This window comes from Podarcis tiliguerta, assembly GCF_965153285.1.
Source record: "Podarcis tiliguerta genome assembly, chromosome: 11".
NCBI classification, from domain to species: domain Eukaryota; kingdom Metazoa; phylum Chordata; class Lepidosauria; order Squamata; family Lacertidae; genus Podarcis; species Podarcis tiliguerta.
This window is the reverse complement of record NC_139544.1, coordinates 6,516,386-6,543,029: the sequence shown is the minus strand read 5'-3', so window position 1 is coordinate 6,543,029 and position 26,644 is coordinate 6,516,386. Positions and strand designations below refer to the sequence as shown.

Genomic DNA, 26,644 nt, shown 5'->3' with positions numbered 1-26,644 from the left:
GGGTTGTGGCACTCATCTCGCTTTCAGGCCAAGGGAACTAGCCTTTGTCCACAGACAGCTTTCCGGGTCATGTGGCCAGCAAGGCTAAACTGCTTCTGGTGCAACAGGACACCGTGACGGAAACCAGAGTGCACGGAAACACCGTTTGCCTTCCTGTCATAGCAGTGCCTATTTATCTACTTGCACAGGTGTGCTTTCGAACTGCTAGGTTGGCAGAAGCTGGAACAACAGTGCAAGTAGATATATAGGTACTGCTGTGGCAGGAAGGTAAACAACGTTTCTGTGCACTCTGGTTTCTGTCACGATGTTCCATTGTGACAGAAGCAGTATAGTCATGCTGGCCACATGACCCAGAAAGCTGTCTGTGGACAAATGCTGGCTCCCTCGGCCTTACAGTGAGATGAGCACCGCAACCCCATAGTCACCTTTGACTGGACTTAACCGTCCAGTGGTCCTTTACCTTTTATCTCTACAGTATTACCTAACTGGGAAATCATATTTGTTCCCCTTCTGTCAAAGTTGTTTTAAGAAACTGGCATAGTTCCAGCCGTCATGGTTTCTTACCTGTAAGATGTTTCTTATCGGTTCATTTTGACATTGCAGTGTTTAAAACAAAAGTGACAGAGACATTGCTAAGATGCTTGATACAGGAATGCAAGTAATTATGACAATTTACTCCTTCCTCAGTCGTTCTGCCTATTCATGTAGCGACCTCATCCTTTTTCTTATCCCATCTCTAGCTGCACATTCCCTTTGTCCCCCCCCCAGTTCTAAACCTAAAGAGTATCCCCCCCCCCCATTCTACCATAATGCAAATCAGAAAATGCTTTGGAGACTCAGTTTAGTAGTCCAAGGGATTCCCAATTATCACCAAAATGCTAAATAATTGTGGGATGCTGGATTAACCACATATATTTGCCTCAGCAAAATATTACATTTCCCTTAATTTCAATTTGGAAATGGAGTGATTTTTACTTGTCTGAACACACCCCATACTCTAAATTTCAAATAAATTTATGAGAAAAACATTACCAGCTACATATTTTAGAAAAGCACCAGACTAGAAACATACACAAATATCTACAAATTTCAGAGAAACAAAATAAATCAAAACATAAGAATGATACATCAATGGATTCCATTTCTGGTTAGACTTTCACTGATGAAGGACTAGGTGGATGCTACATACATTTACAAAAAATGCAAGACACAATGGTAATGAATTATAAAACTTTATTGGCCTGTTAAAAAGAAGTTTAGAAATTTCAGCAAGTACAGTCTGTCCATATTGTCAAGATCGTGCTTTGAAATAAAATCAGTGATTGTCAATTATTTACAAGAAATATATATATATATAATTCCTTTTAAGATGAATTGCAGGCAGAGTATCTAAAGTTTCACATTGTTGATGGATTACAGCAAATGATGGGAATTTTCCTCTTACTCAAATGGAACTACAATCTGTATCTAGTACTGTTCCAGTGAGGTTCCGCTGCTACAGTAGGACTTTTGTTTCCTTCCCCCAACCCCAACTCAAACCACCCTGCTCCAGAGGGTCTTCCAATCCTCTAGAGCTAATTTTGAGGGTCCGTGGGGGGAACGACAGGAGAGAAAAAGGAAGTTCTGTTGTGCACACAGAAGTCCCTTGCAACAGCCAGGCTCCAGCACCGGATACAATCCTATGGTCCAAAAGAAATGGTGCCCTCTAATAGCAGCTATATTAAAGCTTTGATATGATTAATTAAATTGTAAACAGCCTGATTCTGCATATGTCAGGAATTATGGGTGTTTGGATTTGATTTAAACTCAAATCAATTAAATGCTGAATATGTCAGCATCAGCTTGTTCCCGCTAGGAGAATAAATCCTGCTATTCTTCCTCTGTAAGGCACAGTACTGTATGAATGGGCTAGCAGAGTATTGTACACATTAAAGGTAAGGACCATTAGGTCCAGTCGTGACTGACTCTGGGGTTGCGGTGCTCATCTCGGTTTAATGGCCATGGGAGCCAGTGTACAGCTTCCGGGTCATGTGGCCAGCACGACTAAGCCGTTTCTGGCAAACCAGAGCAGCACACGGAAATGCCGTTTACCTTCCCGCCAGAGCGGTACCTATTTATCTACTTGAACTTTGACGTGCTTTCGAACTGCTAGGTTGGCAGGAGCTGGAACTGAGCAATGGGAGCTTACCCCGTCGCGGGGATTCAAACCGCTGACCTTCTGATCAGCAAGTCCTAGGCTCTGTGGTTTAACCCACAGCGCCACCCGCGTCCCTTGTACACATTAAACCATAGCTAAAAATCAACAATGGTTTAGTGTGAATGTGGTAGACACAGCTGAAAAATTCTCACTGTGCTCCTCCCTGCCTCTTGCGATGTCCAAACCTGGGCTTGTGCAGGAAGCCAAGGATAAAAAATTATGTTCCCACTTGTTTCTTTGGAGAGAAACAAACTAGGCTTTGGACATTATGACAAGCCAGACTCTGGCTTGTTTCCTGGTAGTAGGCATGAGGCATGAGGAAGAAGTGCAGTGAAATTTTTTCATTTATATTAAACTGTACCTTGTTCAATGAGACATATGAACCAGGCGACTGGCATCCCATGACTGGGTAGTTTCACTGGTCAAAATCTTCAAACCACTTACTTAAGAGTAGTGACCAAAGTCAGTGTGACTTTTCTAAGGTAAGTGCTTGGAGGATTTCAACTAATGATACACAGGAGAGAAGGACTTTCAGGAGAACATTATTTTACTTCTACGATAGGAATCTAAATGGGTGGTATTGTGGGAGACTTCAAGTTTACACCCCCCCAAACTCACATAGAAGCAATCTTTTAATTAGAGGTCAGAACAATCCAAATTCTGCCTGGATTGACCCCTGCATTGTGGGCATGGTCGTCAGGGGGGGAGATTATGGCGAGAGGGGAACTAGGCTCTGCTCAAGAAGATGGGGAATAGCTTAGGATCCCGTGGGCCTGGGGTCAGTTCTGTTGTGCTTCAATTCTAGGCCCTATGTTGGTTACCACCAGTGGAAACATTGCGGGTGGTAGCAGCCCTGTCATGCTGCTTTCTTTAGATGCAATGGACCCCCCATGGCAGCAGAGCTTCCCCACCTCCCAGGCCACGAATGACTTTGTGGCCCGTATGTGAAGGCCGCTTTAACATCGCTCCACATGGAAATGCTTTCGGAAGTGGTCAGGCAATTTCTTTCACACCAGCAGATGGGTCCTTCTGGTGCATCCTAACTCTCCCCAGTAGCACCAACTTAGTAGCCTACAATCGAAAACTGGGAACCCAAGAAGAACTAGTTTGGGAGTGTTTTTCACTCCACTTGATGAAGGTAAGATTAATATTCTGCCTTTTCCAGAACAGTCCTGTTTAATCCACACAATTTACGTAATTACACGAGTTCATTTTTTCTCTTTATTTTTTAAAATGCTAAATGAAAATGGCCACAATTCAGCTTAACGTGTCAGCTTTACTCTGTCATTTGCTAAGAACGGTTCTAGTAACTAAATAATGAAAATGAGTCAAAGCCTGAGCTATATAGTTGGACAGTAGTTAGCTATATTGCACGAGGAAACCCAAATTATAACATGATAAAATGTAAGCAACACGTACAAATTAATTTCTAGGAAATTTAAAGGCGGGCAGCTCCCCCTTTTAAATGGTGACATTCCTTGTGAATTTTATGTTATGGAACACTAACGTGTCTGTGATTAAGTGGGCATTCAGGGCTTGATCAAATATATACACTCTACACAAGGTACCATGTTCTAGCCATGCATGCCAATAGCAGAACTCCCAATAGAATTCAGCAAGAAAGGGTACAGTTTTATTACAGACCTGAAGCTGCTCAACCTAAGTAAGTGAATAGTTTCTGAACATGATAGTAGTTTCAGATTCTGGTTCTTAACACACCCCCCCCCAAGCAAGAGCCAAGGACTGATTTTTAATGTATGCTGCAATTAGCCAGCACGACAGTTAGCTAGGCACAACTGCTGGCAATAAAAATACACTATTCTACCCGTTCAGGTTTTATCAATGTGTAAAACAGATTTTCAGCATTCTACAAACCCTTTTTACCACCTAGCAAGATACTATTAACACCACTTTAGCAATGAAAGCTACGCCTTTAACTATTTTAATGGCCCTGGCAGATTTCTTGGGATGATTTTCACTGTGGTTTAAGGGGTCAGTAATTGTATAATTAACTATGATCTTTGTAAACTCAACACTATTTGGACAGATTAAAATATCTAGAGTGACAGGCAGGGTCATTAGTAATCCAAATGAAATAAGCATACTGCAAGTTCCAACTTCAAAATTTGGCTTCAGTAAGCTTTATCTGCTCCCATATTGGAAAGGAAATCGGCAAGCAAAGCATGGCCTATTTCATTATTTAAGCATGGCTACTGCCAAAACACAAACAGCAAATAGCCATGTGCTGTAATCCATAACACATTGTGAGTAACTATAGCATGAACAGTGCATTGGGTGGCTAATGTGGAATACAAAAATACCCAGATTATCCTATATTGCCTGTGTGCATATATAAATTGGTGGTGCACAAATCAATTCTGTTTTATCAAAATAAATGCCTTGATTACATAGAATCCAAAATAATCTGTCAGTACACATAGAACTATTCCAAAATCGTACCTGTGTACCTTAAAGTTGAACTGCAAAATACTACAAGAATGTTTTATAGAAATACTGATCAAGATCCTAAACCTATTATGTGACAAGAAGTGCGTCTGGAAGCTTCTTTAAAGAATGGAAAATTGAGACTATTTTGAAGTTTGGCAATTCTCAGTTTGGTATTTAAGATATCCTTCTATTAATGTTTTTTACACACATGAAACTTTGCAGCTTGGATGAAACTGGAATAAGCTAAATAGAGCATTTGTTTTGTTGCCCACCTTTTGTTTAATGGTTTTCAGTCCATTAACACCAAATATAAGTTCATACCAATCAGGAGAAAGAATCAGTCTCATTCCCAGAGGTGCATAAGTGAATTATATTGGAGATGACAAAGGACTGGCAGGGTTAGGCAACAAGATGTTAGACACTTATTCTGTGCTCCTTTGCTGCACAGAACACTTCTCCTTTGAGAATGAAACCTCTTGGGCAACTGCACCAGAACCCACCATGCTTATTTGATTTAACAGAGCAGGCTGTGATATAGTGAGAGATGTGCCACTTTTCAGAGAGGCCTGAAAAGGGTTCCTTCTGCCTCAGATGCCACCACAGCACCTAGGCATGTGTCTGCCACTACCTTTGTTCAAAAAAGAGAAATAGGAGATATATATATGTGGGAACCTAAGTGTTTAAGGGTGGTAATGCTGTATGAGAGTAATGACTGCTGGGTTTAAGACCTAGAAGACCATGCAAGTACTTGAACTGCACATACAGCAATTTAGTACCGTATTTTTTGCTCTATAAGACTCACTTTTTCCCTCCTAAAAAGTAAGGGGAAATGTGTGTGCGTCTTATGGAGCGAATGCAGGCTGCGCAGCAATCCCAGAAGCCAGAACAGCAAGAGGGACTGCTGCTTTCACTGCGCAGCGATCCCTCTTGCTGTTCTGGCTTCTGAGATTCAGAATATTTTTTTTCTTGTTTTCCTTCTCCAAAAACTAGGTGCGTCTTATGGTCTGGTGCGTCTTATAAAGTGAAAAATACGGTATATTTTATTTAATGGCAGCAGTGGTGGAGAGTCATATAACGTTTCCTGGCTAACCGATTTCTTGAGAATAGCAAAGAGTGATCTTTGAACATGAGATGGCACACTGCTAAACAATGCCTTAACTGCAGCATGTTAAGAGGCAATTTTTGCAGCTTATTTTCTCTCCAGAGACACCAGCCCATGCTAAAGACTACTTACATTGAGAAAGCTTTGCAGAACTACTTTTTATTGGTTTTAGAATGTTTGATCAAAGTCCTGCAAACATGCAGGTGGTCAGGCTTTAAATGAGCAATTGCGCCATTGGTATGAATGTTATAATTCAAAGGCTGGAATATAAGAATCTGTAAAATGAGGACATAAAACATTTAAACTTTTTTAGTACACAAAGTATTTGCAGTTCACCTTTAATAAATATTATCTATAAAATTAATTCTCTTTCCAGCTAAGTTCAAGCAAACAATCGAATTGAAATAATACTGTGGAACCTTGCTAAAATGCCACTTTGTGAGCAGGAACGTTGCTACGGAATACAACAGTTTATTTTTGTGCTTTCTTTATAGCTGCCTGGGGCTGATTTTGAAATGAAGTTGCCAAAACAGTGCATACTTCCAGAGTCCTCCAAACATAACTCATCTCTACAAGAGAGGTCCAAGGAGTGTAGCAATTGACAGCACAACAACATGTCCACTGCCTAGTGAGAAGCACATAGATTCAACACGCCCCCTCTCTTTTTTTCCTTATTTCATTTACCCATCCAGTGGGATCTTATGAAACAAAACAGAACCTAAAAGAAACAAAATAAACATATGAGAAATCATGCTTATAACAGTCAAACAAAATTAACACAATGAATCAACATAAATATTTTTTAAAGAATCAAATAAATATGGAATGCATTTAACAAAACACATGACATGACCATAAGGGGGGGAGAAATGCGCTTGACGCTTAAGAAAAAATATATTTTGACATGACTTGCATGCATGGATTTCTCTTCTTTTTCCCTTTAAAAGGCATTTACTATTTACTGTATGGTTATATATGCATTGCGTGGACAAATAAAACATTCAAAATAGAAAGCAATGTAATAAGAGCAGCACAAAAATGATCCTTGGTTGGGAAATGGATGCCACGATTCCGAACCACATACAACTGTGTCTGGCTCAAATGTTCAGGGCAAGGCACCACCACAATAACCAGGGCTTCGTTTCAGGGGGAACTCACAGGACCTCAGTCCTAGCACCTCTCAGGTGGGCGCCATTGCCATCATAAGAGAACCAAGGAAGCAGTAATTTTGAGTTCCAGCACCTCTTTTTCTAGAAAAATAGCACTGACAACAACGTAGTAGAAGACCAGTGCAAGTCCCTTCCCAACCACACAGCTGCATAGCTTGGGCCTTCCACATTGGCATCCAATCTTGAGGAGATCTGGTTTGTGTGATTTCCACTCTACAACCCCAAAGTGGGGGAAGATGACATGAATCAGAGAGCCACCCAGAAAGGAAGGCAGGCCACAAAAAATAAAATAAAAATAAAAATGGATGAGTGCTTATCCTGTGAAACATTCTCCAATGTTCTTCAATCGTAAAGGAGACTTTTGGAACTTCTAACCGCTCCGAAGTTTATCAATACAGGCTGTAGGGCTTTGACGGGTGTAAACAGCAATTACTTCATTTGCATTCCACTTGATTGCTAATTTAACACCTGAGGCAACAGTACTTTTTGCTGCTTCACTGTAGGTAATGACACATGTGCAAAAACAAACTAGCTTATTAGGAGCTATTTCATGTTTCCAAGAAGGTTTGCCTAAATTCCTTTTTGCTGAAACAATCGCTACAACGTGGAATGAAAAGCCAACAAAAATAGAGAGAGTAAAAGGGATTTGGCTAAACCACACACAAAATTATAATCTCAGAGCAAGTGTAATCAATTTAGAACTGCCAGGATTCTGTAACGGGGCGTTCTCATAAGCTGTTTTGAAGGAAAGGCTTTAGGACATTAAGAAGATTAATTTCATAAGGTAATATTTGCTGTAATGACAACTACTTCTGAGGAATACCACATTCACTGATGTGATTAACACTTCACTGTGATTTATTTTTAAGTGGCCCTCTTACCTCCCCAGTAAGCTACTCACATCTTGCCAGGGACAACACACAGACATGCTGCAACTTCCAGCACACCGTGGCTCATTCCAATATCTAATAGAGGAGGTATGCACACAGCATTTTGAAATGGAGTTGAAGTAGTGGGGCAATCAGGAACTGTGATTTTGTTAGCAGAAGGATTTGTACTTCAGGATCACAGCTAAGCACCACTCGGAAAATCCAAGACACTGCCTAAAGCAGGACACAAGAAAGCACAACCTGTGTGTGCTTCGGAGCACTACTGACACCAACTGCCATACTGATCTTATATTTGTCCCATCAAAGTGGCTGTTATACACAAGCAGGGTGAAGCTGAGAGCTCTGGTCTTTCCCAGGGTGTCAATTTTACTTTCTAGCACTGCATGATTACCAGTTTAGCAGATTGTGGGGATGTTGCGGCCGTAATTATCATTGTTTTATTGTTTATTAAATCTGTACACCGCCCTTCATTCGAAGATCACATGGTGGTTCACAACTTAAAAATACAAAACGAGAACACAAAATACATAATAAAACAAAAGCAAATCTCTAACCCTCCTCCCACAAACACATTTAAAAGGCCAAAGAATGTTTAATCAGCCAAGGCCTGGTCATAGAGAAACATTATCCCCTGGCACCTCAAGATATGTAATGAAGGCACCAGACGAGCCTCCCTAGGGAAAGCATTCCACAAGCAGGGGGCCACTGCAGAAAAGGCCTCTTCTCCTTTTGCTGCCCTCCAGGCCTTTTGTTGAGGGGCTACATTAAGAAGGGCCTGAATCGCAGGGCCTGGGTTGGTTGATATCAGGAGAGGTGGTCTTTGAGGTATTATGGTTGAGAGCCTTTTTAGCTTTATGGGTCAAAACCAGCACTTAGAATTGGGCCTGGAGACTAATTGGCAGTTGGGCTAGGATTGGTGTAATATGCTCAAACCATCTTGCCCCAGTGAGTGACCTGGCTGCCAAATTCTGCTCCAGCTGAAGTTTCCAAATTGTCTTCAGAGATAGCCCCATGTATTGAAGTAATCTATCTTACCGTATTTTTTGCTCTATAAGACTCACTTTTCCCCTCCTTAAAAGTAAGGGGAAATGTGTGTGCGTCTTATGGAGCGAATGCAGGCTGCGCAGCTATCCCAGAAGCCAGAACAGCAAGAAGGATTGCTGCTTTCACTGCGCAGCAGTCCCTCTTGCTGTTCTGGGCTGCTGAGATTCAGAATATTTTTTTTCTTGTTTTCCTCCTCCAAAAACTAGGTGCGTCTTGTGGTCTGGTGCGTCTTATAGAGCGAAAAATACGGTATGTTGATTTCAAAAAAGCATCTCTCTCTCTCTCTCTCTCTCTCTCTCTCTCTCACACACACACACACACACACACAATATTTTGATTAGCAAACTGGTTAAATGCAGGTTATATGAGAATACAGCCATGTGGATTCACAGGTGATTATAAAGAGTTCTCATCAATAGTTCCTCATCAAACTGGAGGGAGGGTTGCTGCGGGGCTCTGAACTTGGCCTGGTACCTCATGTTTTCCCCGCCATGTGAGGGGCAGGCGAAGAATGAGTGTGTCCTTAATTGGAATGGGTTTGGAGGAGAGCGACAAAAATGGTCGGCGGTATAAAAACAAGTGCTATTAGGAAAGGGAGATGGGACTAAATATGTTATCCTGGAGAAGAGAAGACTGAGCGGGGCATGGTAGAACTCTTCAAATATCTAAAGAGCTGTCACACAGAAGAGAGCAAAGACTTGTTCTTTGCTACTCCAGAGGGCAAGGTTAGCGCAATGCCTGCTCCTAAGGGCTCTACAAGACGAGATGTACAAAGGGGAAGAGCACAAAATGGTGAGAATTGTCAAATGGGAAGTGAGGCCTCAAGTAAATAAAGACAGGAATAAGATGAGATCTGAGAGAAGATGAACAACACAACCAGAGGAAGAAATGGAAGAAATCAAAGTGAACAGAAAGAACGTGAATTCTGACAGACTGAAAGACCTGTGCCAGATGGACGTGTGCCAGACTTAAATAGCAACAGTTAGCTGACATTATTTGTTAATGAATCCACTATTACCAAGGAACCCACAGTGGTTTGAGTTGTGTCCTTCTGGAATGCTTTGTTTTGTGCATTTGTTTTTATAATGGGTCATTGACTGGTTATGTGAATAGTTTGTTGTTGTTGTTGTTGTTGACTTTTAAAAGATAAAGGATTATTTTCATAGACATGGAGTTATTGCCAATCCGCCCCTCCTCTTCTCAATTACAGAACCCTAAGGCTTTACAATAGGGCTACATCCACACTATTTAAAACACATGGCATTCAAAGTACATTTTCAACGCATACCTTTCCCTAAAGAATTCTGGGAACTGTAGTTTGCTTAGGGTCCTGGAAAACATAGCTCTGCAAGGGTTAAACTTAAAAATCTCAGGATTTTTTAGAGGAAGCAACATGCTTTAAATGTATGATGTGCATATCACATAGATCTAATGGACTTCAGTCGTTGCAGGAAGGGTAGATTTTGGTTTGACATTAGGAGAAGCAGAATGGTAAGATCAGTTTGACAATGGAAACAATTATCTAGAAAGGTGGTGGGCTCTCACTGTCCAAAGGTCTTCAAGCTGAGCCTGTACAGCTCTGGATTTCATGCACTACATGGCTAAATGGCCTAAAATGATCACCACGACTCTGTGATTCAAATTGGAGACGCAGAGTCTGAAAATTCTCCTGGCTTTAAAATCTGACTAAAATTGAACTCTGTTTCTGTCCCCCACTATGTTTCCTCATATATCTCAAGCATATTGGTGTTATTTGATACCCTATGCAATCTCAGCTATTTTAAACAAGATACAGACATAATCCGTAACAAGACTTGTATCTGTGACCCATTTAAATGAAGAATGATTTATTAGGAGAGAAATGAAGAATAGCTGAGTGTTAAAGGGAAGCAATATAAAAAGAAGAAGAAGGAAGGATGCTGCTGCAATATTACCTAAAAAGGAAATCTTATCAAATTTGTTCAGTTCTGATTCCAAGAAGAAAGTGAAATGAAATAATTTATCCTGTTCAGTTGCTACTTCGCAATGCTTGCTAATGTTGCCGCCTTGTTTTTATTTATTTATTTATTTTATCAGAAAGCCAGGGAATGTTCCCGCCTGGATTTCTGGAAACTGTTTCCTATGCAAAAAGAATAATGCCGTGTATCATCATCATAATGCCAAGCAGTAGATAAAATATTCAGAAAAAGCCTCTTAATCTGAAATTTCACGTGAAATTATAGCTATAGCTAATACACAAATGTCTCAGAATTCTATGAAGTCTGCCTTTTAAGCTTCCTTTAGCTATCTGTGTGTGTGAGAGAGAGAGAGAGAGAGAGAGAGAGAGAGAGAGAGAGAAGCTCAAATCTCTCTCTCAGTTGACTGCCTTTTAGGAAGGGTAACATCTCTACATTTGCAAAAAAGGTTATTTTAAACTTATGACAGTGTTTCTCAAATTGTGGGACACACTGTTTTCTTAATCGTACCCACAACCTGCGTGGTTTTTGTAATCACAGCTACCGGCAGCTGTGTTGAACACTGAAGACAACTGCTATATTCTTGCTATTTTATTTTTTTAACTGGTTGGTGGGGTGAAGTGGAAATGGGAAGTGGAAAGGGCCAGATTCTGGCCGGAAGTGGAGAAAGAGGGGCGAACGCTGAGTATGAGAGCAGCACACACATCCACATAGCTATGTGTGATGGATTATGCCTCCATGTACCGACAATAAAATAGAGATGAGGACAGAAAGGTGAGTAACATTAGAAGTGAGACCTGTTCAAAACGTTAAAGAAAGATCATTGTATGGTGTATACTGTATGAGAGGCATAATTAGCAGCACAAACACTTCTGCGTATCTTCTATGATGTGGGCTCTCCACATACATTACAATTCCCCACTTCCTATGCAGAATGTTCAGCTGTGAGCACGACAATCAGTAATATGCTTTAGAGTTTCTGGTTTATAGGTAAAATTTGTAGAATACTGACAGTCCACTCCACTTTCTCTTTATGGCAAAGGAAACCATACATTTAGTTATGAATCCTTTTACCTGCAGTATAACCGTCCACCGATACATTTGTACAGGATCTCACCACATTGATTGAATTTCCCAGTTTTGACTACACATGTAAGAACCAAATAAATCTTGCCCTAAGATAAATGCAGCACCCAGCAAGAAACATTAAACGTATCTGCATGCGATTCTGGCTGGTTTTCTTACATGGTAGCTGAAACAAATGCTCAGGCCCAAATAACAGGTAGTAATCTAGTGTGGAGCCCTTGCTGTGTAACTTTAGACAATTTCTAATGATTACACTCCATTCGCACATTAATTAATCAATGCACAGGAAGGTTAAGTGAATCATCAAACAAGGTCACATATCCTGTCAATGGGTGAAATGAGCAGAACACAAGAGTCTTGAATCCCATTATTAGTCTTTCTTGAACTGCCCCAGACACACAACCATTGTAGAGCTATAGACACAACCCACCATAACACCACAATATCATACTAAGGCATCATTATTGTTAACATTTTTGTCCACAATCCTCAACACAGAAATAAGTATGTAAGAGACACATGTGGGTTTGTTTGTTTTTAAAAAATGCAGTTTGTTGTACAACTAATAAAAGTCACGTTCCTTATTAACTGCCAAGCCATATATTCTCAGCGTCTACAGAAACAAAGTTTATAATTTAAGGAGACAAATTGGAATAATTAATGTGATTGCTATTGATACTGTTCATTCATATGTTTAATAGCTTAAATAATCTATCTACAAGTTCATAAAATAAAAGTGTATCTGTGTGTGAAAGAGAAACGGAATTGTACACACTTTAATTTTTGAAAAAATGTTAACACTGATCTCAATATAAAATGAATTAGTGGGGTAGAACATTAAGATATGACCCCCAGACTCAGCATTTCTGACAGCAAAAATATGGGCAGGGTTAATAGCCTCATGCACTGCCGGCAATGATTGCTGATTTCCTTAAACTCTTTTGCAGTGGCCTTGCCTGTAATAGGCTATTTTAGGCTACTTGACGGTGTTCTCTCCCACTGAAACCTTGAACAGCATATACATCTTCCTGGCATGAGGCAGAAAGAGAAATATAAATTGTATTCAGCATTTTAATCTAGGATTTACGATGCATTTCTCAAACGCAGGGTCATTACTCTCACATTGCCCTGTGCAATGTCTAATAAGCACTTCCTTCTACGATTCTGCTTGTGTTGAAGATATAGTTCCTTGCTTTTTTATTGATTAGTGAGAATGAAGGGCATTAAAAAGACTACAGCTTTCAAATAAACTTCCTTTCAAAACGATACGCTGGCAGGTTTTGTGCTATGAATTTACATCTCACTCACATTGCAAATAATTGCAATGGGCTGCATCATAAAACCATCCTCTACCAATACTGAGAAAGATAGGGAGTACAGATCTCTATGAGATCTGGTTACAGTGGCAGCTCTTGCTAAGAATAACAAGACTGAATTAAATTCAGTTAAAATTATATTGTATTGAAGTTGTCAGAAAACTTTGCAGTGTGCTTTAAAAAATGGTATTTTTGCTATTAATAGTGTACCTAGAAGTTTATTCTCATTATATGTAAACCTCTGCACCTACTACATCGATTCTACAAGAACCTGTTTTGTAGGACAACATTCCTGTCGAGATAAAACAGGAACCCACCCTCTGCACTTTCTGGAAACATTTGGAGATGTTTTTGTTCCGACAGACTTTCCCAGCTCGATGGAAAGGTCTCGGCTCTGCCAGAGTGCCTACTTTGCACTGTTTTTAAATTCATAAACTGTTATTTTCTGTGCTGTTTTTAACACTTTTAAAAGCTGTTTTAATGGTATTTTGTAGATTGAAACTTGTGTTTGGAAGGTGATAGTTAAATAAATAAATATGAACCTGCACCATGCATTTTGTAAAGAAATGGACACAGTGTCATTTTAGACAATTACCATGGAAATGTACAGGGGAATGAATTCAGCTAAAGCCACCACTGATGTGATAAGAGATGGAAAATGAACAGGATATAATGCTATTACTAGTGTGGATGCTGTCTCCACCAGACGCCTAAATCCTACACAGAACTAGCCATGGTTTTAATGGAATTAAGCATGCTTAACTCTGCTGCATCTGGGGCTGTATATGCTTAAGGAATTGAAAAACAAAACAAACCCTTGGTATATTTCCAAGTTTAACTAGATCCAAGTTAAACTTAAGGAGACTTTTCTGGAAATTCAGCCCACGTGTTCAACAAGAATGGAATGGTAATTACTGTATTTTTCGCCCTATAGGATGCACTTTTCCCCCTCCAAAAATGAAGGGGAAATGTGTGTGCGTCCTATGGGGCGAATGCAGGCTTTCGCTGAAGCCTGGAGAGCGAGAGGGGTCGGTGCGCACCGACCCCTCTCGCTCTCCAGGCTTCAGGAAGCTATCCGCCAGCCTTCTGAGCGTGGCGGGAGTGAGTGCCCAGGAATACCACTAGAAAGCTAAATATTAGAGACTAGGGCCCTGTGGAACTCGACATCTTTCCGCAGGGTCTGCAAGACGGAGCTGTTCCACCAGGCCTTTGGCCAAGGCCCAGTCTGACCCCCTCTCTCCTTCTATAATCTTCATAGAACTCTAACCCAACGGTTGCCATTAATTTGATTCTGAATTGATTTTAGAATGTATTTTAATTAATTGACTGTGCAATTTTATGTACACTGTGCTATTTTTACCTGTTGTTAGCCGCTCTGAACCCGGCTTTGGCTGGGGAGGGCAGGATACGAATAAATTTATTATTATTATTATTATTATTATTATTATTAAACCAGGGCACTCTTATTTAGTGACATTTGCATTTATGTCACCAGCATGACTAGATTTCACTCAGAACTCCTCACATAACTAATTGCTGGCTTTTTTAAAAACAACAACAAACCAGTCCAGTCTGCCAGTAGTCTGCCATTAGAAACATAGAAAGCCGACTTATAATACCAGGAAACACTATTTGAATTGTCTTTTATGCATGATGGAAGCTGCTTTCTGAGAGTATGGCCCTAAAAGGCAGTCTAAAAATATGTTAAATAAGTATTTGCCCATCCAGCCCAGCATTGTTTACTCTATGAGGCAAAGGTTCTCCAGGGTCTCATGCCAATGTCTTTCCCATCGTTTGGAACCCACAAACTTCCTAACTGGAGACATTAAAGATTAAAGCTGAGGTTTTTGAATGCAAAGTATATATACTCTGCCACCCCTCATCTATGACCCTTTCCCTCTTTTTAATCGCATTAAAAAGATTCCAAGAAAATTTCCATACCCAGAAAGGAAAGGAACAGAGCTGCTTTCCCTCACAGCTTTCACATACTGAAATGGTCTCATGAGTCAGTCTTCATGTAGGAACAAAGGAAGCCTCCTTATTCTGAATCAGACCAGTGGTCCATCTGGTTCAGTAATGTCTATGCTGACTGACAGTGGCTATAGATGCTGAGACCTTATGACCATAGAATCTGGGACCTTTTCCATGCACGTCAGATGAACTACTACTGAACTACAGCCCTGACATAAGGGGCTTATAAGCTATGTGCTTATTGTACATCTATGCATTTTGATGATGTATTAGGATTTATCATATGGTAAACTGTGCATAGCAAGTTACCTATAATTAGAATGAAAATATAAATACATGCTGATGTCACCAGTCAATCTGCAAAGTACTGAAGCAGTTTTGTGAATGGTTCAATGGGTCTTTGGAATGAGACTCAAAGAGTCCTAAGAAATCTTCAAACTTTAGGGCAAACGAAGGTATGATTAGAGAATATTTCTTCAGAGGCTTAAAGGGAGAAGGCAACTTAACATACACATCCCCAGAGCCTTTGTTATTTAATTTTAAGTGCTGTGGCACATATCAGAGCGTCCATAAAACTCTGGGCTGGAGTCACCAGATATAACAATATGTTCTACTGAACTTCTTCATTTCACAAATTGGAGACAGGTAGTATTCCTTCTTATCCTCCAATTGCTATGTCTCTTAGGATGGATGGATGTGAAACTAAAATGACCAATGAAATATATGGGACCACACAACACAATAATGGTAAAAATGTTTTGCGCTAAGACTACTACTATGATGGAATCATTTCATAGTATATCCATTTTTAATAAGAAAAAAATGGATTTTAGTCTTTATCTCTGGTCCATGAGCTATGAGTCTATACAACTAATGGTCTCACCTTCATTATCGCAGTCTTGCAATGACAGCCACATGTGGTCTACCAGACCAACTTGTTTAAATTCAACTGCAACGAGATGCACTGGCATTAATGGAACAGAAAAGGGTGTTGATCAAGCTCAACATAACTTAAGGTCATTTAACACATTCCATTGCTCACACCAGCACCACTCACTCCAGTTTAACAGTCTGCACCTAAACTATTTATTCATAAGAACCTCCCTCCAGAGGGTGTTTATTTACTACAAAGAAACTGAAGGAGATCTCTGCGTATTCTTCTATGTCATGAACAGCCACCTCCCTGGCAGGAAAGAGGTGGGAAGCACACATAAAGCTAGACAAGATGCAATTAACCTACATGCTTTTTGTTATGTAAAAAAGCAACTGAGGGTAAGACTGAGCAAGCTCAGGGTCATTTGAGATGAGGCAAAGAGTTTTAGCAGGTGGCTTTTGTAGAGGCTGTGACAGGGAAATAAATAGCTATATTTCCCTTCCCCACTCAATTTCCAAAGCTGCCAAGGCTTCCCCCTTGGCCGATATTTACATAACAAGAAACTTGCAGTTTAATTGCATTGATGCAGTTAATGTCACATCTAGTTTAGACCTAATGGCAGGAAAAGACAGGGCTGAGATTACTAAATTTTAGCAGATAGTTGTAATTCTGAATTAACTGACTGATTTTTTTTTAAAAAAATGTAAGTGTTTGTATGTGCATGCCATAAAAATGCAAATAACCTGTCTGTTTTTCCCCCAACCACCCTGATTGCCTTGTTGCTAATTGTGGCCTGGATCCAAAAAGCCATTTCTGGTGCACAAAAGGGCTTAGGCCATACCCACAATGACTTTTTAGTCCCACACCAAATCAGAAACCACTTTTTAAACTGCTCTCTGCTTTAAAAGGGAGCTGCTCTTTGAGAAGCAGAAATTCAAAGATCCCTCTGGCACACAGAACTGATCGTGCAGATCTTTGGATCCAGGCCTAAGTTTGCACACATCCATTTCAGTCCTGTTTCAGTCCTGTTTAGATGGGAAGTGAGTTTGTGTGTTTCATTCTAAATGAATGTTTTAGAATTTCTATTTAGATCCAGCATTTGTCAGCTTCTACTCCAGAGGCCTCAGAAGTAGGTCAGTAAGTCAGGGCAAAAATTCATGGCTGGAACATCCCTCTTGTCTTAACTGCTTTCTGCAAGGGGAGCATTGCAGCAGCAGTGGCGTAGCGTGGGGGGTGCAGGGGGTGCCGGCCACACCGGGCGCAACATCTGGGGGGGCGCACTCGCACTCGCAGCTCTCTGCCCCTACCTGGCTCCACGGGTTAGGGGGCGCAAATTACTTGTCATGCCCCGGGTGCTGACAACCCACGCTACGCCACTGTGCAGCAGGGTAAATGGAATAACTTCCAGCTACTCATCGAGAGGAAGATAGTAGAGGAAACCAATACCAGTTCCTTCTGAAATTAAAGGCAGTGTGCTAAAGTTAAGCTAGTTTGTGCAGAAGTAGTAAAAGACTGTGTAATTTTTTTCTTTTGTTATGGAGGGAGGAGTAGGAACTGACTGGGTGGGTATGCATGGACAGGAAAAGAACTCTGTGAGCACGTATTCTTATCTATAAACAGCTGAGGAGACTGGGTGGGATGCATAATTGTGACTAAACTTGGAATCAGATCAGGGGAAACCAAGGCTTTGCTCAGAACAGATTGAAACCTGCCCTACTTTATACAACAGCTTTGAGTCCAGTGATTCCATTTCTCTTAACCTTAAATGACATGGCATCTTTCATGGCATTCAGGCAGCAAGTAAGGGCATGTTTTTGTACATGTGGGCACAGTCTGTATATCTGCATTATTAGGGTCAATGTAACATGTGAGCTGATAGCTCATAGATGTCCGCCACAGTTGGAGAACAGTTCGCAGGCAGAAGGTTCCAGATTCGGTTTCTGGCATCTCCAGGTAGGCTGGGAAAACTTGTAACCCAGGTGTGATGATGTCAGTTGAGCGCAAACATTACTGAGGTAGATGGTCTGACTTGGGATATGGTAGCTTCTTAATGGCCAAATCTTAATTTCAATTTAGTGCAACAAAATGTGTTTCTGTGTATGTAAACTCTGTATTAATCATGTCACTATCACAGAGCTGAGGTGTGTACCATCCTACATAAACGAAGAATGAAACTAGAGACAGGCTGGCCACATAATATTTTGCAAAGGGAACTTCAGCAGCAACTGTTAATTTCCGATGCAAACTAGTGGTTAGTTAATGCACACTGTGGGGAGAGATGGGGAGAAATTCAATTCAGTTCTCATGTGAAGGTCAATCGACCTAATTTAAACTACATGTAAACCGAAATACAAAATTCACTCAAAACCACACTTCTCTGAATTTCACAGCACAGTTCTCCAACAAGTAATGCGTACAAAAATGCATAAACTAAGGTAAAGTGTCCATAAAAATGTAAATAATGAAGAAAATAACATTCAAAATGCATTATATTAACGGAATTTGTTTTTCAAATGTGTGTGTATTAGAGAAAATTGCATGCAAATACGTGCATGTTAGGAGAAATTCACACAAACGTGCTGATGAATTTTTCTGAGGATTTTTAAAACAAAAGTTGCAAACTGCTGTAGAAATGTGGAGAACTGAACTTAAAATTGGAAAAATGGGAAACTGAAATTGATAGATTCACCTATTCCTAACCACGAGCAATGCATTTATATAGCACTGATCAAGCATTACCTTCTCCAGCCAACCCTCTGCATTTTAATAGCCATTCAGGTTGACAAGACTTTTGTATAGCATTATTTGGAGACTGACAGGGCAAGGAGTGGAATCCCAGCCCATTGCAATGCATTTCTGTGGCCATCTGGAAACTCTGTTGATTTTTATGCAAATGAGGATGGCTGTGAAAGTTTGGGTCAGAGGAAGCAATTGAGGAGAATCCAAAATGCTGGATGGAATGGCCATTCAAAATTGGGCTGATTGAAATGGCAGGCATTAAAGCCTACAAGAAATGTCTCAGGACTGACAACGTATGCCAGGGCATTCCCATGGTAGTTTATGAAAAGCAGGCTTTATTATGAGACTATTTACCTAAATTACCACCTTCTCCCTTAGCAGCCTGTTTGCTGACGAAGATCTACCCGAGAGGCCCTTTTCTGTATGCTGCTCTGGTGGAAGTATGGCTGGTGGGGAGTAGAGAGGGGCTTGTCAAGAAAACTGGTTTTTATGTTTAGGCCTTTTCTAAAAAGATGGCTCCTTTTGCTCAGCTTTCTGCGTAAATCAGCTCATGAGAATGTAGTTTTCTCTCTCACTAATAGCAGATGCACCTGTGTTATCTCACTATTCCAGGTTTTCAAGGCTATCCCACTGCCTTGCTAACTAGAGTTATATTAATTTTTCAGCTGTGCAGTCGCACACATACCCTTAGACTCTAGGTTCTGGAAAGCTACAACCTATGCACTTTCTGATTGGCTCAGAAGACACTGGAATATTGTTAGGCAAAATCCTAGAAGTACTGTATACAGTGGTATCTCAGGTTACATACACTTCAGGTTACATACACTTCAGGTTACAGACTCCGCTAACCCAGAAATAGTACATTGGGTTAAGAACTTTGCTTCAGGATGAGAACAGAAATTGTGCTCTGGCGGTGCAGCAGCAGCAGGAGGCCCCATTAGCTAAAGTGGTGCTTCAGGTTAAGAACAGTTTCATGTTAAGAATGGACCTCTGGAACGAATTAAGTACTTAACCCGAGGTACCACTGTATTCCTCTGCAGGGCACGGGGTGGGATAGCCTAAATGTATTTCTGACAGATAGTTGGGCTCCTGGTGATTCATACAGGTCATAGTTCAGTTCCCCATCTCAACAGATTCCTACGGCCATTTGGTAACACACTTCATTGACATAGAAGTGTGTTACCAAATGGCCGTAGGAATCAGCAATGCCTGTAGCTGATTCAACAGAGCTAAGCTGTCCTAATGCATTCTTATGACCATTTGACAACTCAGTTTTTATGCATATGAGGGTAGATGTTGGGTACAGCAGGGCAGGCCTTAAAAACCTCTGGATGAGCAAGCAACCACCTTTGATTTAATGCTTTCCAATGGCTATTCAGAAACACATTGTGTCCCCATGGCCATTCATTTAGTGTATCCCGAGAAACACAGGGAGAGAAGGCAATAGAAATGGATTTTTCTATTAGTGGCTTTTTATGAACAACATTAAATCAGTATTACATACATGAAACCTGCTTGAACTGTAAGTATAATGTCACAGGGATTAATAAAATTGAACAGCATACAGTCCCTGACTGATGTAGTCTTATGAGCAGCTACAAATTTGGATCTGCTATATTTAACAGCGATTGATTACTTGTGCCCTTGATATATGATAAAGCCAAATGCTAACAGTCAATTCTAAAATATTTCTAATGCCAGTATTATGTAACATATTCAATCACCATAGATAGGTTCCTTCCCCTTTCCATTGCTTATGTTTTTACCTTGTCTAAATATATGATACATCTTCAAATGCCTCCTATATTCATCTCAGATTTGGAAGCCTGTCATGAAAAATTCACCCTATCTAGTGCCCTAGTTTCTAAAACAAATGTTAAATTAAGATACCTAGTTACACAGACATGTCTATTCCTCTTTTGTTTTTGGACATCTCACATACTGAATACTTTCCTACTTCCATATAAACAATCCACATTTATTTGTCTGTTTTTACTGGAAGGCATCTGAATTATTCAGCCGGTTTACACCTGCAAAATAAATGTAATTTGCAAGCTCGTAGCATGAAGGCAATATCTACACGATTTAAATAGCCAAGGTAGTGATCATCCTTAAAGTCAAACTCCAAGATCTTTCTGTTTCCCCTTCCTGTGCAACTTCTCAGTGAAGCCTGACAGCAGGATCTGAGCAACTGGCATTCGGAGGCTTACTGTCTCTGACAGTGAAAGGAGAAGATAGCCCTATCCCCCTTCAATTTATAATCTCGTGGAGTGAGACAATCTATGGGAATCTGCAAAGAGAAAGTGGAAGGTGGAAGAAGGGACAAGGATTCCACTCCCTCCACTGGTTCCATTCCCAATCACGCCCCCTAAAACAAGTGCGAATCAAAATTCAGTTGCATGCATTCATTTTGTGATAATCATTCTAACAGGAGCCAGTAAGTTAAAAAGAGGTGGACTAGAAAGATGCAACTGTACTAGTATTTAATAAGAATCATGTATGGCAACTGATATCAGAGGTGGAAATATCCCATTCTCCCACTAAAGCCATGCCCCACTATTAGGTCAAGGGAATGGGAGTCAGGGTTTACGTTAGCAAGTCAGGGTTTAACTGGCTAAAGGTTCGTCGCTTTCAGATTTTTCAACTAGTACATTTGCAGCCCACAGCTTTGGGTGTGGTGAAGCTTCCTCCAACTATCTTGCATTCCCAACTTTTGCACTCTTGTTTTCTAAACCTCTGGTCTCTCTCTTTCTAGGTCATCGCTCTTTATCTTTGTAACATTGTGGATGACTCCAAGCTAAGTGGGCCAGTGGTCTGACTTGGTGTAAGACAACTTTCTATGTTCCATCAGATCAGAACACCACACTGTTCACTTGAGAATAACACTAATTCGCAGACAAATCCTAGTTTTCTCTCCATTCCCTGAAGGGAAGGATGCAGCTAGTGTTAGGACATTAAAAAGTAGTATGTCCCCGGTGGACAGCCCTTTGATCCTGCTTCATATCATGGCAAAGGATAATACCCGGTGAAGATCTCAAAAACGGCCCAAGAAGCCAAGACTTCAGCACTCCCTATGGAATAAGCAAGCATGCCTTCAAACAGCTGCAAATTCAAAGAGGTAGAGGGCAGATCTATACTTTCCTGAAGTGAGTGCACCAGGAAGGTCATAGACACTGTCCTGCCAAAGATAACTTCTTCCAAAGTAAGAATAGGGTCTGTGTTGTCAAATGAGCTTCATCCTGTTTACATAACACATGAGAGCTCTGTATACATCAAGAATTTCCCAAGGAGTGGCAGGCAGTTGGCAGAAGAAAAGAACAAATCTTCCACCCTGCAGAAAAGGCCAGGTCAGTCTTAAGAATAAAATATTTAATGGGCCTAAAGATTACATTTCCTAGCAGGTAAAGACACAATTATTTCCCGAAAGGCAGAATCCCAAATGCTGATACCCAGCTTGCTGAGGTGACCACCACCAGTCAGTCTTCAAAATCAGGATCTTGAATGTAGTGGGTCCAAAGGCTTTAAGAGGTTGGGTCCCCTGTGAACTGGAGGGGGGCTCACAAAATAAGCTGACAAACTATGCAAGATGACAATAAGTTTTCCAGGGTACTGGCAAGGGCTGATATCTGCTTCTGTAGAGTTCTTTGTTTCAACCCTGACTAAAGGCTATTTTGGAGGAAACCAAATCCACCACAACCAGTGCTTTCCACCCCTAGAAAAATGGGTGCCGGTACTCACCATGAAGTTGTTACAGCAAGTGCCACACTTTTTAACAACAACAAAAAGAGGTGCAGGTACTGTGTACCCTTGAGTACCTCCTGGAAAAAAAGCACTGACCACAACCTAAGCCTAGTTTGAGTTCTTTTTACCATACCACTGGCATCAAGCTACAAAAACATGCAGGTGGTGCCACATACTTTTTAGTCAAAAGGACATAGATGCAAAGAGGATGTAGATCACTTCTGTGGAATAACTATGAGCTTAGAGGTAGCCCACTTATTCTCCAAGTTCATTACAGCCCAAATTGTGTTAAAGCAGGGAAATGTGAAGGAAGAGATTTGAGGTGCATGAATTTGGCTCACAAGCTCCAAAAACCACATGCATTTTGGCCACCACTGCACATTTGCAGCCATGTTGACTAGGACACAGTGGCCCCTGATGAGGTGTGCAAAGTACACTAGTGCCAGACAAATCTCCATTAATTCATGGAACTTATGCTCTTTTCCTTCTTTTTTGTTTGTTACCTACATACCATGGTAACAAACAAAAACAATACCCCCCCCCCAAGTTTAAAAGGCCATAGATTGTTAAATTAGCCAAAGGCCTGGGAAAAGAGGAATGTTTTTGCCTGATGCCTAAATATATATAACGAAGGTGCCAGGGAAGTCTCCCCAGGGAGAGTATTCATCACCAGAGAGGCACTACACTTATTTTGGAAGCAGGCATATTCAGTCTCAATAATCTGAATTTGAAGTAGAATCTTGCCCAAGTTGAAGTATGAAATATTCATTTCCAGAAACTTGGACAATGACTGAAGACGTGTCACAACATCATGTTAGAGGAGCATCACAAGTACACTCACCAAGTTCATGCTGCTGGGAAACAGAAAGACTGATTCTATGGACACAATGAGAACCAATTACAAAAGGAGTGACTTATTTTGTCATCCTTGCAGATGACAAAACTATGCATCTACAGGGCAGAGCTTGTTATTTCCCAATGTTTAAGAAACAGGACCTAGGAACAAAGAAAGAAGGTAGTTGCAGGTAGTTGAGGAGTGGATATTTGTGGATCCCCTTCTCCATCAGAAAAGCTGCTGGACTTTCCAAGATCTTGGTGAAGAGCCTCAAAGTTCAAGAGTGACAGAAAGGCAAAGCATAGAATTGCTGGTACTGATCCTTATACCTGAAACAACAGAATCTGCAGTGTCTGTTCTGGATTGGGATGTGAGGACAGGCTTTGCTAAGAATGACTGTGGCTAGGTGGTCCCTCAGTCGGGGAAGGAAAGTATCAAGAGTCTCTGTATGAAACTTGTACTTGATCAGAAACTGATTGGCTCATTTAAAAATCTGAAACAACTCACGCTTCCCTGCTTTTTTTTAAGAACAGTGAAAGACCTGGGAAAGGGCCCACACCCACCAGAAGGCCATACTGGCAGCGACTTTTTCTGGCAGTTACAGAGCCTTGATGGGGGAGAGATGCAAGCTGCTGGGGGTGAAAATATATGTGCATGGTCTGTTACTGGTAAAGGTTGGTCTGACGTGACCATACGCAATTTCATACACAATTTCATCTGGTCAAGGCTAAACCAAGGATGAAGAATTCCCTCCATGGAAGCCTGGCAGGAGAGAAGGCAGGTGAACATTGTCCCTGTTTAGGGAAGTTTTTAATGTTTGGTGTATTTATCGTGTTTTTAATATTCTATTGGGAGCCACCCAGAGTGGCTGGGGAAACCCAGCCAGATGGGCGGAGTATAAATAATAAATTATTATTATATTATTCTACTCTCTCTTCCACACTTGTTTTCTTTTTTATAGGCTTAAGAATAAAATGCCAGGTCCTGCTGGAGCCTATCATCTGCAAAATAAGACAGGATGAGAAGAGGTCATGTCTCATCCAGTTCAGGACTGCTTTCCTGGCCTCAAATGACAGTGTTTCCCAACGCTGCCTTTCTCCTCATGAAGGAAGAATGGCTAGATAAGGCTTCCTAAATGTCTGACAGGATACAGCGGGGGCGGGAGGTCTTTTGGGAAAGAAAAGAAAAGGTGACAATGTGCATATGAATTGGGGAGGGGGGCACAATAGTGGTGACCTTGACAGAGAAATATCGACCATGATTTGCCTTGTGACTAAAGGGATGGAATTGGAAACCAACCATTCTGAATCATTAATGAATTCCAATTCTCTACTTTGAACTTCACCTCTTTGTGGAATGAAGTGAAAGTCTCTCTCTCCCCCCCCCCCAATTTCTTCCTAAAAAACGCATGCTATTCCTAACCAAGCACCTTTTTGTTCAGCTTTGGGAAACTGTTTTCTAAATGGAACTGTTTAGTACAACTGGTCTGTATTGGATATCATTTTTACATCTGCACAAACCAACAACGGCGAAATGAGGCTACTTGGATGGGAAAGGGGCTTGTCCCCCCAGTAACATTCATCAAAGATACTTTGCAATGAACACTCTGCAGCCCCGTTAAGCCAAAGTATTTGAGTCATTCGAGCTTAGCCAGTTGCCTAAGTTGCCTGATATTTTAAGTTATTGGCAGAAGTGCTAATATTACAAGCTTCTGGAAAGGAGAGAACTCCTCCTGGATGTTCTTGTCTAAGAGGCAATCTGTAGCTGCCTATAGAACAAGTGAGAGCTAAACCATAAAGAAGGCTGAACGCCGAAGAATTGATGCTTTTGAATTATGGTGCTGGAGGAGACTCTTGAGAGTCCCATGGACTGCAAGAAGATCAAACCTATCCATTCTTAAGGAAATCAGCCCTGAGTGCTCACTGGAAGGACAGATCCTGAAGCTGAGGCTCCAAGACTTTGGCCACCTCATGAGAAGAGAAGACTCCCTGGAAAAGACCCTGATGTTGGGAAAGATGGAGGGCACAAGGAGAAGGGGACGGCAGAGGACGAGATGGTTGGATAGTGTTCTCAAAGCTACCAGAATGAGTTTGACCAAACTGCGGGAGGCAGTGGAAGACAGGAGTGCCTGGTGTGCTCTGGTCCATGGGGTCACGAAGAGTCGGACACACAAAGTGGTCCATTGTGATGATGGCAACACCTAGTGATGTATGATGTTTTTACTATTTTTTGTTGGGAGCCACTCAGAGTAACTGGGGCAACCCAGTCAGATGGGTGGCATATAAATAAAATAAGAACAACAACAACAACAACAATTAGTGGCTGGGGCCTTCATTTGGAGCAGGGGTGGCCCACAAGATGCTTCTTGGACTCCCAACTTCCATCAACTCCAGCTAACAGAGTCAGATCATGGAAGTTGTGGTCCAGCAACATCTGGCAGACCACAAATCCTCCATCCTTGTTGTAAAATATAATAACACTTTATACAATGCTATATGCTTTGGAACTTAAGACAGGGTTTGTCACAGAAACGGACTGGGGGAAATCTTTGAAATAAATATTCTCGCTGATTAGTTAATGCAACAACAAACTTCCAACAGCCAGAAACTGTCCATTAAAAAAACGTATTTGATAGGAACAGGGACATTTCATTTAACTCTGGCCCCAAGGACAATGTAATGCTATTGACAGCAGTGAAAATTAGTACACGGTGTCAAATTCATGCCTTCCTACAGTAACACGATTCTATTAGCTTACACAGCGATATCACCACTTCCACTCTTAATGTGTCAGGTCCTTGCAGCAATTAGGAGGTGAATGGTGTTTCCAACTCTATCAGGCTAGGTAGCTAGAAATGAATACCTATGATTTCAATCTATACAGCAGAAAACAGCAAGAAAGGTTAAAAAAACAACACCCCACCATTTTTAGTTTGGTTGAAATACAAAAACGACAGCTATGCTTTTTCTATGGAGGAGGGAATGTAAATTACTCAAGAACATAAACAGGCTTTCAAGGATAAGGAGAGACAGTTGTGATAGTACCACTAGGAAAAGAAAAAGTGCCATAGGAGCCACTGGTGGGTGTATGTATGTATGTATGTATGTGTGCAGAGGTGCTGCACTTGTGTGTGTGCGTGCACTATGCAAAAATCACGACACAGTCGTACCTTGGAAGTTGAGCACCTTACAAGTCGAACGTTTTGGCTCCTGAACGCCACAAACCTGGGAGTGTTCCAGTTTGCGAACGTTCTTTGGAATCCAAACATCTGATGCGG

General features: G+C 41.0%; 1 protein-coding gene across 7 annotated transcripts in view; it reads right to left on the bottom strand.

The window, feature by feature from the left end:
• Window positions 1-26,644, bottom strand: part of NTRK2 (neurotrophic receptor tyrosine kinase 2) — a 182,840-nt gene that overhangs the window by 78,179 nt on the left and 78,017 nt on the right. For 5 of the 7 annotated variants that reach the window (XM_083403379.1, XM_083403381.1, XM_083403378.1 and 2 more), the window contains one exon: window positions 16,062-16,127. The exons of the other annotated variants lie outside the window; for them this stretch is intronic. In XM_083403379.1, the coding sequence (XP_083259505.1) occupies window positions 16,062-16,127 (66 nt within the window). The remainder of the gene's footprint in view (window positions 1-16,061; window positions 16,128-26,644) is intronic. 7 annotated transcript variants of the gene reach the window in all.